The sequence below is a fragment of the Branchiostoma belcheri genome, unplaced genomic scaffold (assembly GCF_001625305.1).
Source record: "Branchiostoma belcheri isolate BF01 breed outbred unplaced genomic scaffold, Haploidv18h27 scaffold18, whole genome shotgun sequence".
NCBI lineage: Eukaryota > Metazoa > Chordata > Leptocardii > Amphioxiformes > Branchiostomatidae > Branchiostoma > Branchiostoma belcheri.
The window spans coordinates 1,520,326-1,538,074 of record NW_017803268.1 but is presented as its reverse complement, the minus strand read 5'-3'; the positions used below and the strand labels follow the sequence as shown (position 1 = coordinate 1,538,074).

General features: G+C 42.1%; 1 protein-coding gene across 1 annotated transcript; it reads right to left on the bottom strand.

The window, feature by feature from the left end:
* Positions 1-109: 109 nt before the first annotated feature.
* Positions 110-16,841, bottom strand: LOC109467385 (protein-arginine deiminase type-2-like). Its single transcript, XM_019765326.1, has 17 exons — positions 16,067-16,841; positions 15,412-15,560; positions 14,232-14,376; positions 12,482-12,613; positions 11,640-11,775; positions 10,809-10,940; positions 8,937-9,106; positions 7,934-8,020; positions 6,967-7,101; positions 5,380-5,490; positions 4,318-4,469; positions 3,429-3,576; positions 3,128-3,221; positions 2,657-2,706; positions 2,387-2,473; positions 1,342-1,468; positions 110-961 (listed from the first exon to the last, which is right to left on the bottom strand). Exons 1-17 carry the CDS (start codon positions 16,196-16,198, stop codon positions 708-710), a joined length of 2,241 nt encoding a protein of 746 aa, XP_019620885.1. The 5' UTR covers positions 16,199-16,841; the 3' UTR covers positions 110-707.
* Positions 16,842-17,749: the final 908 nt, after the last annotated feature.

The window sequence follows — 17,749 nt, the reverse complement described above, 5'->3', positions numbered from 1 at the left end:
GGGAGAGAGAGGGACAGAGAGGGGGGAGAGACACAGAGAGAGAGAGAGGCCCAAAACAATACCTCAATTTTCGTTGAGGTAATAACTGTTACACTTAAAAGAATATATACTATGCTTTATTGCTGCAGATTATTTTCTCCCCAAGAAAGGTATATGTTGAGATTAACTCACATTTCATCTATGAGGTTCAATAAACAGAGCAGACAATCACCTGTTACGCAACCAATGATATGCAATTGAATGAATGACTTCAAGCCGGTTCACAAGTCATACACTCAGGTATTCCCGTAGGTAGCACATGAAAGATAAGAAACATTTGATACTGTACAGTGGACGATCTGCACACTTTTACACAACCGATGTTATACAAATAGGATTGTGACTTTAAGCTGGTTTTCCCAGACAAGTCTTAACACTGAGAGCTCATAGAAGTTACATACAGAAGATCATAAATACAAAAAAAAAAACTCTGAAATGTCAAGAGTTAATATAATGCAGAAGATATTCAGCTGCCATACCAACTATACAAAAAACGGGTGTGACTTCAAGCTGTTTTCCACATAGCATACACTCAGGCCTTACCACCGAGAGCAAGAAGAAGATACAGACAAAAACGAATATGTTTTCCTTCGGTAAACATAACAAATTCACCTTTAAATGGTGAAATTTATTTCTTCTCAAGAAATGTGCGTTAAGAAATCTCTGCTCTACAGATCCATCTCCCACCACTTAAAATCAAATGGTTGCCGTCGTGTTTGAGTCCCACAATGCACCTCGCCCAACATCACGTGATAGTTGTACCAGTCATCCAGGAAGCTGCAGTCCAGTCCCAAAGGTTCCAGCAGTGAAGTCACGTGTTGTTCAAACGCGCATGTGCCGTTGATGACGGGACCAAAGGGCTTTGGAATACCCAGGAACTTTCCAAGGACTAACATGTTCACCAGATTGGGGAAGGCCGCAGCTACATGTATAAAAAGCATAGTATTACAGTATTAGTAGGATAGTGTTTTAGACTTTCCAAACTGGATAAAAATTTTAATAAGTAAACGTTTCAGGTGTTGTTCTGGCACCCTTCATCAGTGAATGTCGGAACAACAACCGAAACGTTTGGTTATTAAAACTTTATCCAGTTTGAAAAGTCAAAAATACTATCTTACTGGTGCTTCCTTGCATGACTAATCTTCACAAACGTATTACAGTATTGTTTCCCTTCAGGAGACCATTTTTGGGGGCTACAATTTAAGTGTTTTAAGAATTGCCCGAAGTAAATGCACATCGACGTCTCGCATTGTCTCGCACTAAGATCTCGCGATAACTCAATACAGACGAACACTGCCATACCTGCGCGCCCTGGCGTATCGGCAGTAGGTTCTGTGACCTCCCGGTACAACTGCGGCAGGTAGACAATGTCCTCTTCTGTCAACCCCAGCTCCCTCTTCAGTATGTCTCGATTTTCATTGATGTGCCTCTGAAAAACATCAGTGGTGTCGTGTGGCGTAACGACAAAGGGTGCGGTTCGGAACCAAGAGGTCCCGAGTTCGAATCCTGCCATGCCACCGATCTTGTGCCCTTGGGAAAGGCACTTCACACGAATTTCCTCACTTCACTCAGGTGAAAATAAATATGTCTGTTGTCCGTTTATGCGTTTGTCTGTGTATGTGGCGGCATAAACATTAGTTGAAAAAAAATTGAGTGTGCTGTCGCCATACCTTGCAATAAATGTTGGAATGGAAAAAAAACATCAGAACAACGTCTAGATTGAAATTGGACAACCCAGAGCACTTTAGACAAACACTTCTAACTGTTGTCAGCTTATACTTACATAGCTGATATTTTGTGAACATCTTTGATGACCCCAGTGTGGGTCGTCAAGCATCGTTGAAAATCGTTGATTTTTAAAACAATCTAAAGATTTTTTAAAAAAATCTCAAGATTTTGAAAAAGATCCCAAGATTCTTTCGGACAATCTAAAACATCTCAAGATTCTTTGAAACAATCACAAGATTTTTCTACAGATTTTTGCTGTTTTAAAGAATCTTGAGATTGATTGTAAAAATTTTGAGATTGTTTCAAATAATCTTAAGATGTAACTAGAAAAGTAACATTTGCAAAGCAAATGCATAATGTTTACCTTCGGACATGGTCTGCCCTGTTAATTTTTACTCAAACATATTCACATACATGTAACACAGTTACTACTAGTATATGGTGACAGGAGCAGAGGAGACCATGAAGTTTGCAACATTATGTAACCCAACACCAGTCACCATGGTGACAGACGTCAACAAATCATGTCATTGGCCAGGTCAGAGGTTAGTGTTTGGAGAAGAGGATATTGAGTAGAAACAGTATGTTTTCCTTTGGTAAACATAATAACATGCCTTACCTGGTAAAGAGCGTTTTGCTGTCTTAAGGAGGAATCTTCCAGCAGGCTGTTGATGGTAACAGTTGCACTCTCCTCCAGACTGAAGTCCTGTATGGATTGAAGATATTCCTTTATAAATGTATTAAATGTTGTCAACAGAATATACTATACTACAGTTGTCCATAGATTCTTAATCTGACCATGGCATACACACAGACAGACACAACAGCAAGTCTCTCCTAGTTAAGTGGTAGACCTTGAGTTTCATCGTAGAAATATGATGATACTCACATGTGACTTGTCCCAGTGATCTAGCTGACTTTTAGACTGCCGCCTCTTGCCTACATGTAAATTGCACATTAACAGTGGTGTTGTGTTACAAATGTGTACATGGCTACAAAGGCAACAAATTCCGTGCCGAAGCCTGGTAACAGCGAGACAATTTTTTTTTTCATTTAGAATGTTTACCGAAGAAAAGCATATTGTTTTTATCAGTTTCTTCTTCTTCTCCAAATCAATAAGGTCAATGGCCTGAACCAGGCGTCTGTCACCATGGTAACTGGTGTTGGGTTACATCGTGTTGCAATTTTATAGCAGGAGTGATTTAGACTCCTGCCTGACCATATATGAGTACGAATTAACAGAGCAGACCATATGCGAAGGTAAACATTATGCATTTGCTTTGGAAATGTTACCTTTCTAGTCTTTTAGATATTTTAGTCATATACAGAGACTAGGTATTATAGTGTTTGGAGATCACACCTTGAAACAGAGCTGCTTCCCCGAATCCTCTGTCCCGTAATCCCTCCAGTATCCGGTAACAGACATCAGGGCTGGAGAGCAGCATACGGAATCCCTTAGAATTATGGTGACAAAAAGAAAAGAGATGAAATTGGTTCATCCTTGTCCTGCTGGCATTTTTTTCACAATATTTTTCAATAATTTAATGCCTTAATTAGGTCATAGACCCTTGACGTTTTTTTTGCCCTGCGGTAGCATAGTTACTTCCACATTCGTTGCGTTTCGCTGCAGTGTAATGCGCTGCTATGATAATTCATCTTACCTTCCCGTTTGTAGCAGGAACGAAGGTCATAAACTCGTCCACGTGACCGACTTCCAGCCAATCAGAGTGGAGTAGGACAGGCGGTTGGACTCTCTGCGCCCTCAGGAAATTCAGTAGTGTGTCCATCATTCGGCGGCCAGGATTCCCCCTTTTTGATGGTGACATATCAAGTGATTTTTTTTATTCCAACATTTGTGGAGTCGTGTGGCGCAACGGCAGAGTGTTCGACTCGGAACCAAGAGGTCCCGGGTTCAAGTCCTGAACATTCCGTCGATCTTGTGCCCTTGGGAAAGACACTTAACACGACTTCTCCCACTTGTACTGTTGCAATTTCAATAAATCAAATCAAATCAAACATTTCATGACTAGACATGGTGACGGCACACTCAAGTTATTGATATTATTTTATGCCGCCACCAAAACAGAGGACAAATACAGGACAGGACAATACTCATTGTCACTTGAGTCAAGTGAGGAAAATCCCAATTGAGAGCACAAGATCGGTGGCATGTCAGGACTCGAGCCCGGGACCTCTTGGTTCCGTTGCGCTACACAACCCCACAAGTGAAATTAAGCGGGCATACTTTCTTTCTAGGATACGTAGAAAAGTAAAGTTTCATTTAATTTAACTCTTGAAGGAGATAATGATAAAGTTCTTTCACAGATATAGTCATAGTGATTATTTATCTTCACTGCATTTGAGACATATAATGTTTGTATGTATGTATGTATGTATGTATGTATGTATGTATGTATGTATGTACTGTTATAATGTTTGTATTTTACAATGTATGTAAGGGGACTTTAGGCAGAATAGTGGCGTATTGTCACTTATTGGAGATTCCCGAAATGAACAAACAAACAAACAAACAAAAACAAACAAACAAACCTTGCCGAAGAAGAGCCGACGAGGATTCGCCCGAGTGGATACTCCACTCCGTTCACCTTGACAGGTGGGCTGACTTCAAGGTTACCGAAGGAATCCAGCGAGGTCGGTTCTTCTCCTAGCTGATAATGATTGAAGTATCCAAAATCTGGTCCCTAGGAAAACCAATAGAAATAGTGAACATTCGCAATATATTCATGTAGACATATCATAGGTTGTGTCAGATGATCTTTTCAATTTTATTAGCACTTCTTCAATTTTCCAGAATCACGTCGCCAAAAATGCTACGTCTGCTAACCTACGCTTTGGCCTCCCTAACATATGAATAAGGCAATGCTTAGAATTAGCGTTTCCTGAAGGAATTCAACAAAAGTAGAACTAGAAAGGTAAAAAAAAGCAAATGCATAATGTTTACCTTTACTTATGTTCTGCTCTGTTACTCAAACACATATATGTATGGTGACAGGAGTCTAAATCCCTCCTGTTATAAATTGCAACATGCTGTAACCCAACATCTGTTACAATGGTAACAGACGTCTGGTTCAGGTCATTGACCTTATGTGTTTTGGAACGGAAGAAGATGGATGGATGGATGGATGAAAGGATAGATGGATGGGTGAAAGGGTGGATGGATGGATAGATGGATGGATTGATGGATGGATGGATGGATGGGTGAACGGATGGATGGATGGATGGATGGGTGAAAGGATGGATGGATGGGTACAAGGATGGATGGATGGATTGGTGAAAGGATGGATGGATGGATGGATGGATGAATGAATGGAAGGATGGATGAATCGATGGGTCGATGGTAGATGGGTGGATGGATGGATGAATGGATGGATGGATGGCTGAATGGATGGATGAATGAATGAATGAATGAATGGATGGATGGATTGTTGTATGTATGTATGTATGTATGTATGTATGTATGGATGGATGGATGGATGGATGAATGGTTCGATGGATGGATGGATGGATGGATGGATGGATGGATGGATGGATGGATGGCATTGCTGGCAATTGTCAGTTGGTCAGGATTGAACAGGAGACAGAGAAACTCACCAGAAGTGTTGTCCTTGGGAAAGACTGGAGCCCTCCATAGCGAGGTGACGAAAAGGCGACAGGCAAAGGGGTACGGCCTGGCGCTTTAGAATAACCAACTTCTACCTCATTCTTTAAAAAAAGGGGGAGAACAAGTGCAAATGAACTCGCTGTTTTGGTAAAATTGCCACACGTCTTGGCTATATTTCTTAATTATTTCAGCATGAATAGAAAGGTAAATGTATAATGTTTCACATACCTTCACATATGGCCTGCTCTGTTAATTCTTACTCAAACACATGTTCATAGATATAGTGACAGGAGTTTAAATCCCTCCTGCTATAAAATTGTAACATGTAATTACCCAACACTAGTTACCATGGTGACAGACGTCTGGGTAAGAGCATTTTCTTCATTTGTTTGGAGAAGAAAAAGGGGAAACAGAACAAAAACGATATGTTTTCCTTCGGTAAACATAACATTCGCAAGCCCGTCTCTGTCCTTGGTACTGACAGCGGTGTGTGCCATGTATGTACGTATGTATGTAAATAGTAACAAAATTCTACTCTGATTATTCTCATTCTGTATTACTTTATTAGTTGTATAAGCCTGAAGCTATCTCGCTACGCGGAAATTAAGCACAACCAGTAACCATGGTAACGGCCGGCATGGTGTCTACTGCAGGTCATTGACCTTATTTCTTCGCGGAGGACGTAGCCTACCTAAAACAGTATGTTTCTATGCAGTGAATGTAGATATAAAACTAGAAAGGCCGATATTTGCTCGGAAGCAAATGCAGCAAATGGCTTCACCACGACCACCTCCTGCACGAAATGGATTGTTCCTAAATCACCCCTGTTTAAAATGCGAAGTGTTCCAATAGCCTATACCCCCATGCAGCAATGGAATCTTCCAACGCCTTCTGCTGCCGGAACATGTAGAACCTTCGTGGTGTGGTGAAGCCATAGATAACCGTCATACTGAAAACGAAACCGACTGGGAAGCAAGAAGAGGGCCTATGTGTTTAAAGTTAAGACTTTTGGTCCAACACCAAAAATTCTCTCACCTAGAGCTTTCAACCAGTCACTCTGGTCTTCCTCAGTAGACTGACCCAGTGAAGCTTGTCACGTGGCTTCTTTGAAGTGTGACGTCAACAGAGAGGGAAACAGAGAGGTCTCTAAAAGCCAGGTTTTCAGAACATACACGGCCTAGCTCTGCCAGTTCAGAGGTGTCTCAACACATTCACATAGAGTCACCCGGACATTTTGTTTCACTTGACACTGTAAGGATTTTAGACACTGAACAAGACTATTTCATGAGAGGGGTGAAGGAAGCCATATACATCAAGGCCCATCACCCTACATTGAACCGCGATGGGGGCCGACATGGTCTACCAGATACCTTTGACCCAGTGTTGACGTCACACTTCAAAGAAGCCACGTGACAAGCTTCACTGGGTCAGTCTACTGAGGAAGACCAGAGTGACTGGTCGAAAGCTTTAGGTGAGAGAATTTTTTTGTGTTGGACCAAAAGTTTCAACTTTAAACATGTAACTACCAACACAGATGAACTTTCATGATAGTATAAGAGGACCCATGGTTGTCTCACCTGCATCCAGCGGTCACCTCCGTTCTGCCCAGGCGCAGCAATGGTTAGCCTCACTCCGGCGCGAGTTGTCAGCTGTTGCAGATCCCGGATGAACTGGATATTCTCCTCCGGCTCTAGAACCTCACTTACGAATACCTCACGACAAATAAAGAACAAAATATGAACACAGCATGTCAAGATACGTCGATGAAGGTTAGACATCCAGGTAATACGATATGCCAAAAAAAACAGTTACTCAAGCAACTGGATATGATTTTGAAAACGTCAGACGTTTCAGCTACCCCCGAGGACAGACAACACTTCAGACTAATTTGCATCATCTTGTCTTGACTTGTCTGACTTTTGTTCCTTTTTCGACTTCCAAAAATTTGTCTTCACTTTATTTGCATATCAATCAACAGGTTGTGTATAAACCTGCTTTCCCCTCTGGTCTCTCAGTCACTGACGAAAGCTAGTGGATACTAGCTGAAACGTCTGACGTTTTCAAAATCATATCCAGTTGCTTGAGTAACTGTTTTTTTTGGCATACAGCATGTCAAGGACTGAAAAAAATGGGAAATTTTCATACTGTAATTCTAAAATATTGCTACATTGTCCTTTTATAGCAACGCTCGAAATGAGTTAACTATTCAAACTTCTACAATTTATTCCAATTTTACTAAACTTACAGACAAAGAAAAAAAACTATTCTTCTTTTAACTTCCCCAAGCCCACTAATTTTGGAAAAGGTGGGACATTACGTCTTCCATGGTCTAAAAAAGAGAAGTCAAACCCCTTAGACGTAGTCATAGCTATAGCTTTAGACAACTACCATTTGTCATGTAGATTTTAGTTATTTTATACTCTGTTTCATTGTTCTTTTATGTTTGTAATTTGCAATTAGCCCCCGGGCACGAATTTGCAATAAACTTCTAATTGTGCCAGGACTACTTTTACATACTGTGTACTGTGACCATAGCATTATTACCTCCCTTGGTGGAAGAGTGTTGGGGGTCATGATCCACGGTGCCACACGGAACACGACCGTGTCCTCAAAAATAGGCTCTCCTGATCCCTGGAACAGACAGACCGATGGAAAATGGGAAAAGGTAGCATGCCCGTAGCCAGGATTTTGAATGGGGGGGGGGGGTTCTTCCCACTGATTGAGGGGACCTCGAGCGCCGAAGGCACGAGGATTCTAGGGGGGTCCGAGGGCATGCTCCCCCGGAAAATTTTGAAAAATGAACTTTCTAAACTGGCATTTCGTGCGTTTTTGAGAGGATTTCAAAGAAAAAAAGTCAAAGATAAATTTTTATTTAATGACAAAGGGAGCAGTTTTTCTACGATTCCAGTCTATCTTTTCAAGAAAAATCTTGGACCTTCACATAAAAAGTGGACCAAAAAGTGGACCTTTACATAAAAAGTGAACCAAAAAGTGGACCTTTGAGCCTTCCGAACCCCCCCTGGCTACGGGCATGCACTACCTCTTGGGTCTGGCCTTGTTAGCTTTGGTCCACTCCTCAATATCCGGTACCCCGCCTTGGGGAGCGGACCAAAGCTAACAAGGCTGGACTCCAGCCTACCAAAACGTCAATTTAACATAAAATGATGAGGGTGTTAAGGTACACAGAACGTTGGAGAGGAAAACTTTACGAATCATGATAAGTAAACAAATAAAGGTAATTCTTCAATGAACTAGAAACGTAACATTTGCAAAGCAAATGCATAATGTTTACCTTCACATACTAGTATGGTTTGCTCTGTTAATTCTTACTCAAACAGATTTATATATATGGCGTCAGGAGGCTAAATCCCTCCTGCTATAAAATTGTAACATGATGTAACCCAACACTAGTTACCATGGTGACAGACGTCTGGTTCAGGTCATTGACCATATTTGTTTGGAGAAGAAGAGGAGGAGACAGAGCAAAACAATATGTTTTCCCTGGGTAAACATAATAATCATATACTAGTACCCTCTTGGCTATTACCTTACGCAGAGACAAATGCACTGAAACCTCCCCGTCAAAGTGAACATCCGGGTACTGGAGAGCTTCTACAGCGAAGTCAGACGTCATGACGTCATCCGTGGGGCTCACTTGCCAGTCCAGTTCCGCCATGTTGCCGGCAGCTGGACCAATCACGTGATGGGGGTTCGAACCTGCTGATGTCGGCAGAACCATGGAGTTAGAAGTATCTGTATCTGTATCGATATAGCCGGTATAACCACCCTTCGGCGTAACACACCAGCTTCGCAGGCACGCGGCGCGGCGGCAGCTAGCTATATCACACCGAACGACTTGTTAATTTACACTCAATCTTTGCACATTTAATTGCAGGAGTTGTTTAAAGCTTTCTAGTGATGATGCCCCAACTGTGCTTGGTGGCAACGAGTTCCAGTCTACGATAGTTCTGGGGAAATACGAGTTTTTGAATACCTCAATTCTTGGTTGATAACTCTGATATTTGAAGGCATGACTGTTTCTTGTTCTTTTCTGGGCTGGTATCAGATACTATATAAGTAGTCTAAATCCATGGCAGAACGTACTGCACCTGCACGAAACCCGTTATGTATTATATATATAGTGCATACACGGCGGTCGGTTGCTAGGCTAAAAGTCGCATTACTAGGGAGGTATCGGGTTACAGAACGTGTTCGAACGTGGCCGCGCGGGAGTCCCAGGCCGGCCCGGAGGCAACGGGTAAAATTTGAAAATAAACAAAAGTAATTGGAGAGTAGATACTCGTCAAAATAAAATGTAATAGGTGATTTTGTTTACCTCAAATGTTATTCTTGCACTGCCTTTGCTCCACTTTGTGTACATTTGCTTCCAAATGAGATCAATTTCGGATTTCAAAAAGGGTTCACGAGGACCAAACAACTGATTTTAAGAGGCCCCGAAAATTAAAAATAAGGTTAGATTTTTGGATTTTTAGAACTATCACAGTAAATTTAAACTTTCTGTCTTAGGATTTTTTAATTTTTTAACTAAAACTCGACTTACAGTCAAAAGAAGAGCTAAAAACGCAGTGTTTTAACTTTAAATACCGACAATTCATAATCGCGGCCATATTTAAAAAATCCCTAAGACAGAAATCTGCGGAAATCGTTCCTCTTCCAAACAAGCCCTCAATGGGGTAATTTGAGCGATTTTTGGGAATGGTTAAAATACCATGTTTGCACGCATGCTGTGCCACTTGGATATGGGGACCTGGGTTTTATAACAGCGTCAACAAGAATTCTGACCTTCAAGGTCACCCACGATGACGGCAGTAGCTTCGTTACATGTTACATATCCACAGTAAAATCACGGCATAGATGTAATGTTTTGAAAACGGTTCATATTGGTGGAAAGGTGGATTTTTCCTGTTCCGTGGTTTCCAAGTAAAAAAGGGCTTGAAGTAGCCGGTTGTAGCGGCTTTACTGTAAATGACCGCGGGTAACCCCAGATCGAACGCCCGCTCTATTCGAATGACGTCATATCGAACAAGATTCGCGGGTTCGGGGGATTCGATCTCCATAGTAGCGGAGTGGGACTTTTGGGCGCAAATCTGACCATCGTGATAGCACTTCTCATATAAGGTCGTATTAGCGCAATGAGGTTTACATCCCGTCTGTAGTTTCCAACTGTTATGTCGGAAAAGGTATATCGTCCGCAACAGGCAAAATACTGATGCAACGTTGACCAAAAATCCAACGAAAACCGTGAAAAATGGGGGGGGGGGGTCGCGCAGGCGCAGTACGTTCTGCCGACGTTATCCGATGACGTAACACAAAATGTCTCTCATTTCTTTAAAAAAAAAGATATGAAAGTGTTAACTGAATGGAAGAGTCGATTAGGATTTTATGCTCAAATGCTTACCCCTGTCTTCGAGATGGAATATCCCGATCCTTTGAGCGTTTTCTGGTGACGTATGCAGCCAAACGACGTACTCTTTGGGCAAGGATGTAGGTCCACGCATGCGCACTGTCATCGGGCTCATGTCTCTAAGATCTGATGAAGGAAGTAAATGACGTATTATTAGTTCACTTTGTGTCATCATAGAGTTGAGATACAAAAATCTACGCTTCCACTCGCGATAGTGACATCATAACAGTTACTACTAGTATATCATTCATAGATGCAAACCGTTTATACAAACACCCTTTAAAAGTAGAGGAAAAAACATCATTGGCATTTATGCTGGAGTCACATTTCAAGCGGGGCCCGCGCGGTATGTTCCCGATCTCGACGCTGGCCGGCGTCATGAAGCCGGACGGACGCCGGCTGTCCTGTGGTCACAGTTAGGTCACGACTTCGTCTCGGCGTATTTTCCTCGCCGGGGCCCGGGGTGATTTTAAGTTCGTGTTAAATTCAACTAGGCGCCCGCGCGGAGTCAAGAAATAGGCCGGCAGCCGTCGGGACCCCCACTGGGCCACGTCGGGGTCCCGTCCGATAGTGGAAAAAAATATCATACATATGGTCAGGAGTATAAATCCCTCCTACTATAAAATTGCAGCATTATGTAACCCAACACCAGTTACCATGGTGAGAGACGTCAAGGCAACAAATCAGGTCATTGACCAGGTCAGAGGTCAGTGTTTGGAGAAGAAGAAGAGGAGGAAACGTGGCCAAAACAATGTGTTTTTCTTCGGTAAACATGAAACAGCCCGCCATTTTTTTAATCGTGACCTAGGTATTAGAAAGCTGTACCCATATCTCCGTCGACAGCGCTATTCCTGTTGTCAGGGTACTTGTCTGTGGTGAGGTCATCGTTGTCGTTGTTGACAAGTAGAATGGCGCCGCTACCTCCCGGTCCCCATTTCCACTGGCTCTTCAGGTCAACAGCCTAGTAGTTAATCCGTGAAAAGTTTCATCAGGTTGGTAAGACACTGAGTAAAGAGACTCTTTTTACACAACCAAGTCTTTCATTCAGCAGATGTTTCGGTGACCGTCTGTCACCTTCCTCAGGGCAATTCTGACTGGTTCACATTGCATTGCAATGCTAGCACAGGTGTCGCTGATATAGATGCATTCCTAAACGCAAAATATTTACATATCTACACACATGCGTGATTACAGCTAGGGAATTGTATCTACAATGCGGTTCCAAACGTACGGGAGTTGGATATATTGTACGTTTGGGAATGCAACTATAGCAGCGGCACCTGTGCTGCAATGCAATGTGAACCAGTCAAAATTGCCCTGAGAAAGGTGACAGACGGTCACCGATACATCGGCTGAATGAAAGACTTGGTTGTGTAAAAAGAATCTCTTTACTCAGCCTACAGTTTAATTCGGGACTCAGCTCCATATCCTAGCGACCGTACATCTAGATGGGCTATATCGTAAAGTATGGGTAAAAATTATGTATCAGGCGAAAATCAATGCGCACTGATGTCATCCATAAAAATTACTTGCTGTGGCCTTAGTTACTGCGTGATGAATATTCTTGGTTATTCCTGGTGATTTAGTTACATTGATATGGTCGGCTTCTGTAATGTGGCAACTGTTGCTACCAGGTAATGACCGAACGATTTATTCTTAAGGAGTACCATTGATGGGTTCTCCTCGTCTATCGAACCGTCCCTGTCCACGTCAACGTCCAGAGACAACTGATACACAGTCAGCACCAGGGTTGCTGATCCAACATGGCGGCCGGCTTCGTCCAAGATCTCAAATGCAATCTTGAACACAGTACCATTGGAAAATGCATCAACATCAGTGTTAGACATTTAAATATAACTAAGAAAGTAGCATCAACAAATTCAATGTATGTGCTTAATAGTATGTTCCTGCTCATCACAATTTAATTCAGAATCATTATCAAGAACTGAAGAAGAAAAAGATACACACTAGGTTAATCAGGCACCAATGTAGATTCAACTTGTTCAACCCTCAAAGTACCGGGGGTTTTTGCGACGAATCTTACAGTATGGGCTCAAAACTGACCCCGTAATGTTTTGCACGAATATAGTTTTAATGGCTCTTTTTTGTGATGTTTAAGTATGTATAGTTTCATTAATCTATGAGGGACAGTTTGACATGACTGGGTGTGAATGATTATTGGTAATTATCATAATTTATGCACATCACAGTTTTGACCCCATTCACCAATTTCACACTTCCCATAATGCCTAGTAACGGTCACGGACATGACGTAAGACCACCCCCTCCCCCTTCCTGGATGTAATATTTCCAACAAGTTCTATCGCCAAACTGGTCAACTATTGTTTTGAATTATTTCTCTAGTATAAAGCGCATGCCATAATTGCATTTTTGTTGGAATTAGAGAAAATGACGTACCTTCTATCCTTCTATTAATATACGTAATGCGTAATTCAGTAGAAGATAGAACGATAGAAGGTAGTCGTCATTTTCTCTAATTCCAACAAAAATTCAATTATGGCATGCGCTTTATACTAGAGAAATAATTCAAAACAATAATTGACCAGTTTGTCGATAGAACTTGTTGGAAATACTAGAGAGGCCGACATTTGCTTGGGAGCAAATACTGCATATTTCAGTCCATCTCCTTCCCACGCAAAAGTGGACTATTCCAAACTTACCCCAGTGTAAAACTGGCAAAGAGTCTCAAATAAATGAATTATATAGTAGCTATGTAATCGAGAACAAAGATGCAAGAACAAGCACATTGAATCTCGAAAGCTTTACTAGTCTTATTACAGGTATGCAAATACTAACAATGATGAGATTTGATACATTTTGAAGGTCTTAGGCACATAAAATTGAATGTGTGGGTCATTACGCACGACTTACGTGCAATGTGACCCCAGGTAACCCGCAATGGAACACGTGTTCCATGGCCAGCGGCAGATGGAACGTGCCATTCTTTAGATAGAACATGGAACGGGTATAGCACTTTTGGCCCTTTTTTTGCTGAAAATAGCCATTAAACTCCCCCAAATGAGTCATTTGGAAGTGGTGTATGCCAAATATGTGACTGCTATTCTGTAGACGCATGTTCAAGGTACCCTTATACCGAATTTCAGGTCATTTGGCTGAATGATGGCTGAGTTGAATCCCTTTGACTGTGTGGCAGGAGAAGGAGAAGAAGAAACATCAGAGAACACAATATATTTCATCCATACCATGGTATGGACTGAAATATAATTACATCGAGGAAGGGGAGGGGTCTTACGTCATATCCGTGACCGTTACTAGGTATTATGGGAAGTGTGAAATTGGTGAATACGGTGGTTTAAGGGTAAAAGCTGCATGGTTCTTTGTAAATCACTTTCGTAGACGATGTCTTGTCAAACAGTGGAATTAGCGTAAACTGACCAATTCGTTGTCTGCTTTAATGCTGGGAAGACGGCAATACACGATCACAGTTGTTTTCCCATCATGCACCACACCGGATGTGACGTTGACCTTATCTGTCATGTAGTAAGGTGTGACCCGGTAGACCTCGTGTACTTTCTCTGCCCTGACATGAAGTCGCATAAAGTAAGAACATTATACTATATCATATGGATTGTTATGTAACAGAAAAATAGTCAATATCCAGTTTGAGCATAAGGCCACACCAAGTAAATTTTATGGATGACGTCCGCGCGCGCATTGATTTTGGCCTGTTCCTAGAAAAAAAACAAGAAATTCCGCTTCCTGTAACTATGACCAAAGAGTCACGACAGTGCAGCAAATAGGTTTGTACGGACCAAAGCTTAAGAAGCATCAAACAAGGAAATCATGACTTCCTTTAGGAATTCAGTTTGGTACATCCTGCCACATCCTCCCATCTATCTCCCCAAAGCACAGGATGACAACTGCTGTTCCACCTGATTTATTGTTGTTTTGATGATGGATAAAAGACTTCTTGCTTGTTACACTGTGTCACCTCATTCAATTTGTGTCCTAACATTTGTCGTCTCTTAGAATATTTCTAATCTAGGCATCTTGTTTTTTAGGGCCCTTCTTGTTTTTTTCGCCCTCTTGCATTAGATTTATGGTCTCCAAAGGACGTCATCCATAAAATTTACTTGGTGTGGCTTAATACATGTGAATACAAAGTTGACAACCTCAAGTTAGCAAGATGTTGTACTAAGCATTTTTAGTGTTAGAAATACTTTTTTCAGTGTTCAGCAATATTGCAGAAATTCAAAATATTTTGTTCTACACTTAAAATTCAGGATCTAAACCCATGGCACAAACAAAATTGCATGTTGGCAAATAGTTACATGCAATTTTAAAAATACATACAAAATTACTAGTATATTATAGAGTCAGTAGTAAACACAAAGCTATTTCACCATGCGGCATTGAACCCCAAGCCTGATTTTTTTCAGTCTGCAAAATTTCAGGTTGCTTAATTTTTCTTCTGAAATATCAAAAATGTCCCTGCAATATGGAGAATGAAGATGGGTATTTCTAACACTAATTTTGTAGGTCAAATCTTTTTAAGGGCAGACCAAGGAAATTATACAAGAAGGTCCTTGGGCAAACGAAGAGGTATGGTAAGTACCTGATGTCCACAGAAAGGTGTTGTCCGACAAGCGCTATGTCATACACAGTCTCTCCCATATTTACGGTCACCCAACGAGCCGTTCTCGACGCCGTTTCTGCCATTACCGGACAGGGGATGACAGTCTCAATACGTTCAGTAGATGCCAGCTAAAATACAAAACATAACATTCTAGCGAAAGCAATAACATTATTGATACCGCCCTTGGTGGAAGAGTGACGATGCTCTACAACCTCACTCATCAATACCTTAAGACAAATAAAGAGCAAAAAATGAAAAAAACAACAGGTCAAGAATGAAAGAATAGGAAATTTTCATACTGTAATTCTACAATATTGCTACACATTTCGAGGTCATTCAACACACACGCACACACAAACACAAAAAAGTTTCTGCAAACTATTGTGGCTACATTTAGTAAACATGAAACAACAACAAAAAAGTTGGTAAACGTTTTAACTTACGTTTGTATTTACGTTACAGTTTATATATAGTAAGACATTTTCCAGAATTGCTCAGTTGACATTATCCTTGTTTAAAAGGCGTTTACATGTGTAATTTCTTTACCTCTTCACGGATCCTAACACAATGAATTATGAGAAACAATGACAGAATGATAGTTCAACTGGGAATGCAAAGTGAGTTTAGTACACACCGATTGCTTCACGATATCGCCAGCCCGAGGCTTGACGGGAACGGCGGCCATGTTGAAAATCGAGAAGAGCAACAGAACTGCGTTCCCTGCCAGAACCAGCATCAACATCGACTCCATCAGCGACGGACGCATGGCCAACAGTCGGTATCCTACGGGAAAGGTTTAATAAAGAATCTATGTACGCTCCAAAGCCCCTGTCGTGTGGCGTAACCGCAGAGTGCTCGACTCAGAACCAAGAGGTCCCGGGTTCGGGTCCTAACATGCCATCAATCTTGTGTCCTTGGGAAAGGCACTTTCCACGACCAAGCCTGCGAGCCGACTCCCTCCCAACATCTGCCCGACTTATTTACGATCCGGTCAAGCACGCCGACAACCTACAACACCACATCAGACGTATTGACATCTCAAAGCAGGAATATACTGGGTACTGGAGGATGATTAGATGTTGGAAAAAAAACAATGAAACGCCACACATGACTGTCCACCATTCTAGTTTTACCATCTGATTAGCCTGAGTTGTCTGTGCGACTAGAAAGTCGGTCATATGCTTATAATAACACGTGTCTTAGTTTCCTTAATACTGGGGCTTCAGCATTTTTTAAGGCTCGGTCACATTTCCAAGCCGGGCCCGGTCGGGCAGTTGTATGGAACGAAAATTATAAGACAGCAAAACACAGAAAAAGTTTTAGAAAATCAACCATGAGCACTATGTGTAAACTCTTAATACAGATTGTTTATTTTTCGTTCACGCAAACAACCCGGCCGGGCCCCGGCTTGGAAATGTGACCGTGCCCTTACACGGATGTCTTCTCTTGAGAAAAATTGAAATTTTGTCAAAAATTTATCCGAGCAGCCATGCAGAAAACTAACAACTGCAAAATGTTTTTTTGCTACGTCTTCAAAATATATCTCACTGGAGGATAAACCGGTCTCTCTACATGTTGAATATGCATGAAGCTAGTCTATTGTTTAAAAGCATCACAACAACCTGTGCATGTAGAATTTGGGGCATGTGTCGCCTGGAGGGAGCAAAGAATATTTCTCCGCGTCGGTGAGGTGCACGCAGTAGCTCGTCCTCTCTTCCACTTTTGCTGTTTGTTCGAGTCCATAAGACAGACTTCCACCATGACGGACAAGATGGACATGTCTCTTGACGACATCATCAAGCTCAACAAGCCCGCGCGCGGTAGAGGCCGTGGTGGCGGCCGGGGACGAGGAGGTGGCCGGGGACGCGGCGCTAGTCGAGGCCGTGGCGGCGGTGGTGGCGGCTTCAGTGCCGGAGGTGGCGGCGGTGGCCCCATGAGGAGGGGAAGACGGGGCGGTGCTAGGTCAGCTCCGTACTCTAGGGTAGGTATTCCCCGTCCTTTGTAGACCGAACATCTCCTGTTCATGTTCTGTCAACAAGTTTTACAAACCGGATATCGTCATCAGTCCTGGCTACGCCATGTTAGCGTCATCATGGCCACCACTGACAAAGAAATCCGGGGTGGACGTTTTGAAACGGAGACTTGACGAGTCAAGGGACTGCTAGATCCCAGGTTTTGATATCTACCCGTCAATTGTGTTTATTACTCGGTCCATCTTCCACCACGTGGGTCAGTTTCTCCAGGTTCTGAAGTTACTAGTATTACATGAACACGAGATTTGCCCCCTCCACGACATGAAACAGGATACATGCAAAAT

Coding starts and splice junctions, on each gene's coding strand:
- LOC109467385 (XM_019765326.1), bottom strand. CDS start 16,198: ATGCGTCCGTCGCTGATGGAGTCGATGTTGATGCTGGTTCTGGCAGGG. Junction 4,470..5,379: donor TCCCAAGGACAACACTTCTG/GTGAGTTTCTCT, acceptor TGGTTTTCCTAG/GGACCAGATTTTGGATACTT. Junction 2,474..2,656: donor ATCACTGGGACAAGTCACAT/GTGAGTATCATC, acceptor CAATCCATACAG/GACTTCAGTCTGGAGGAGAG.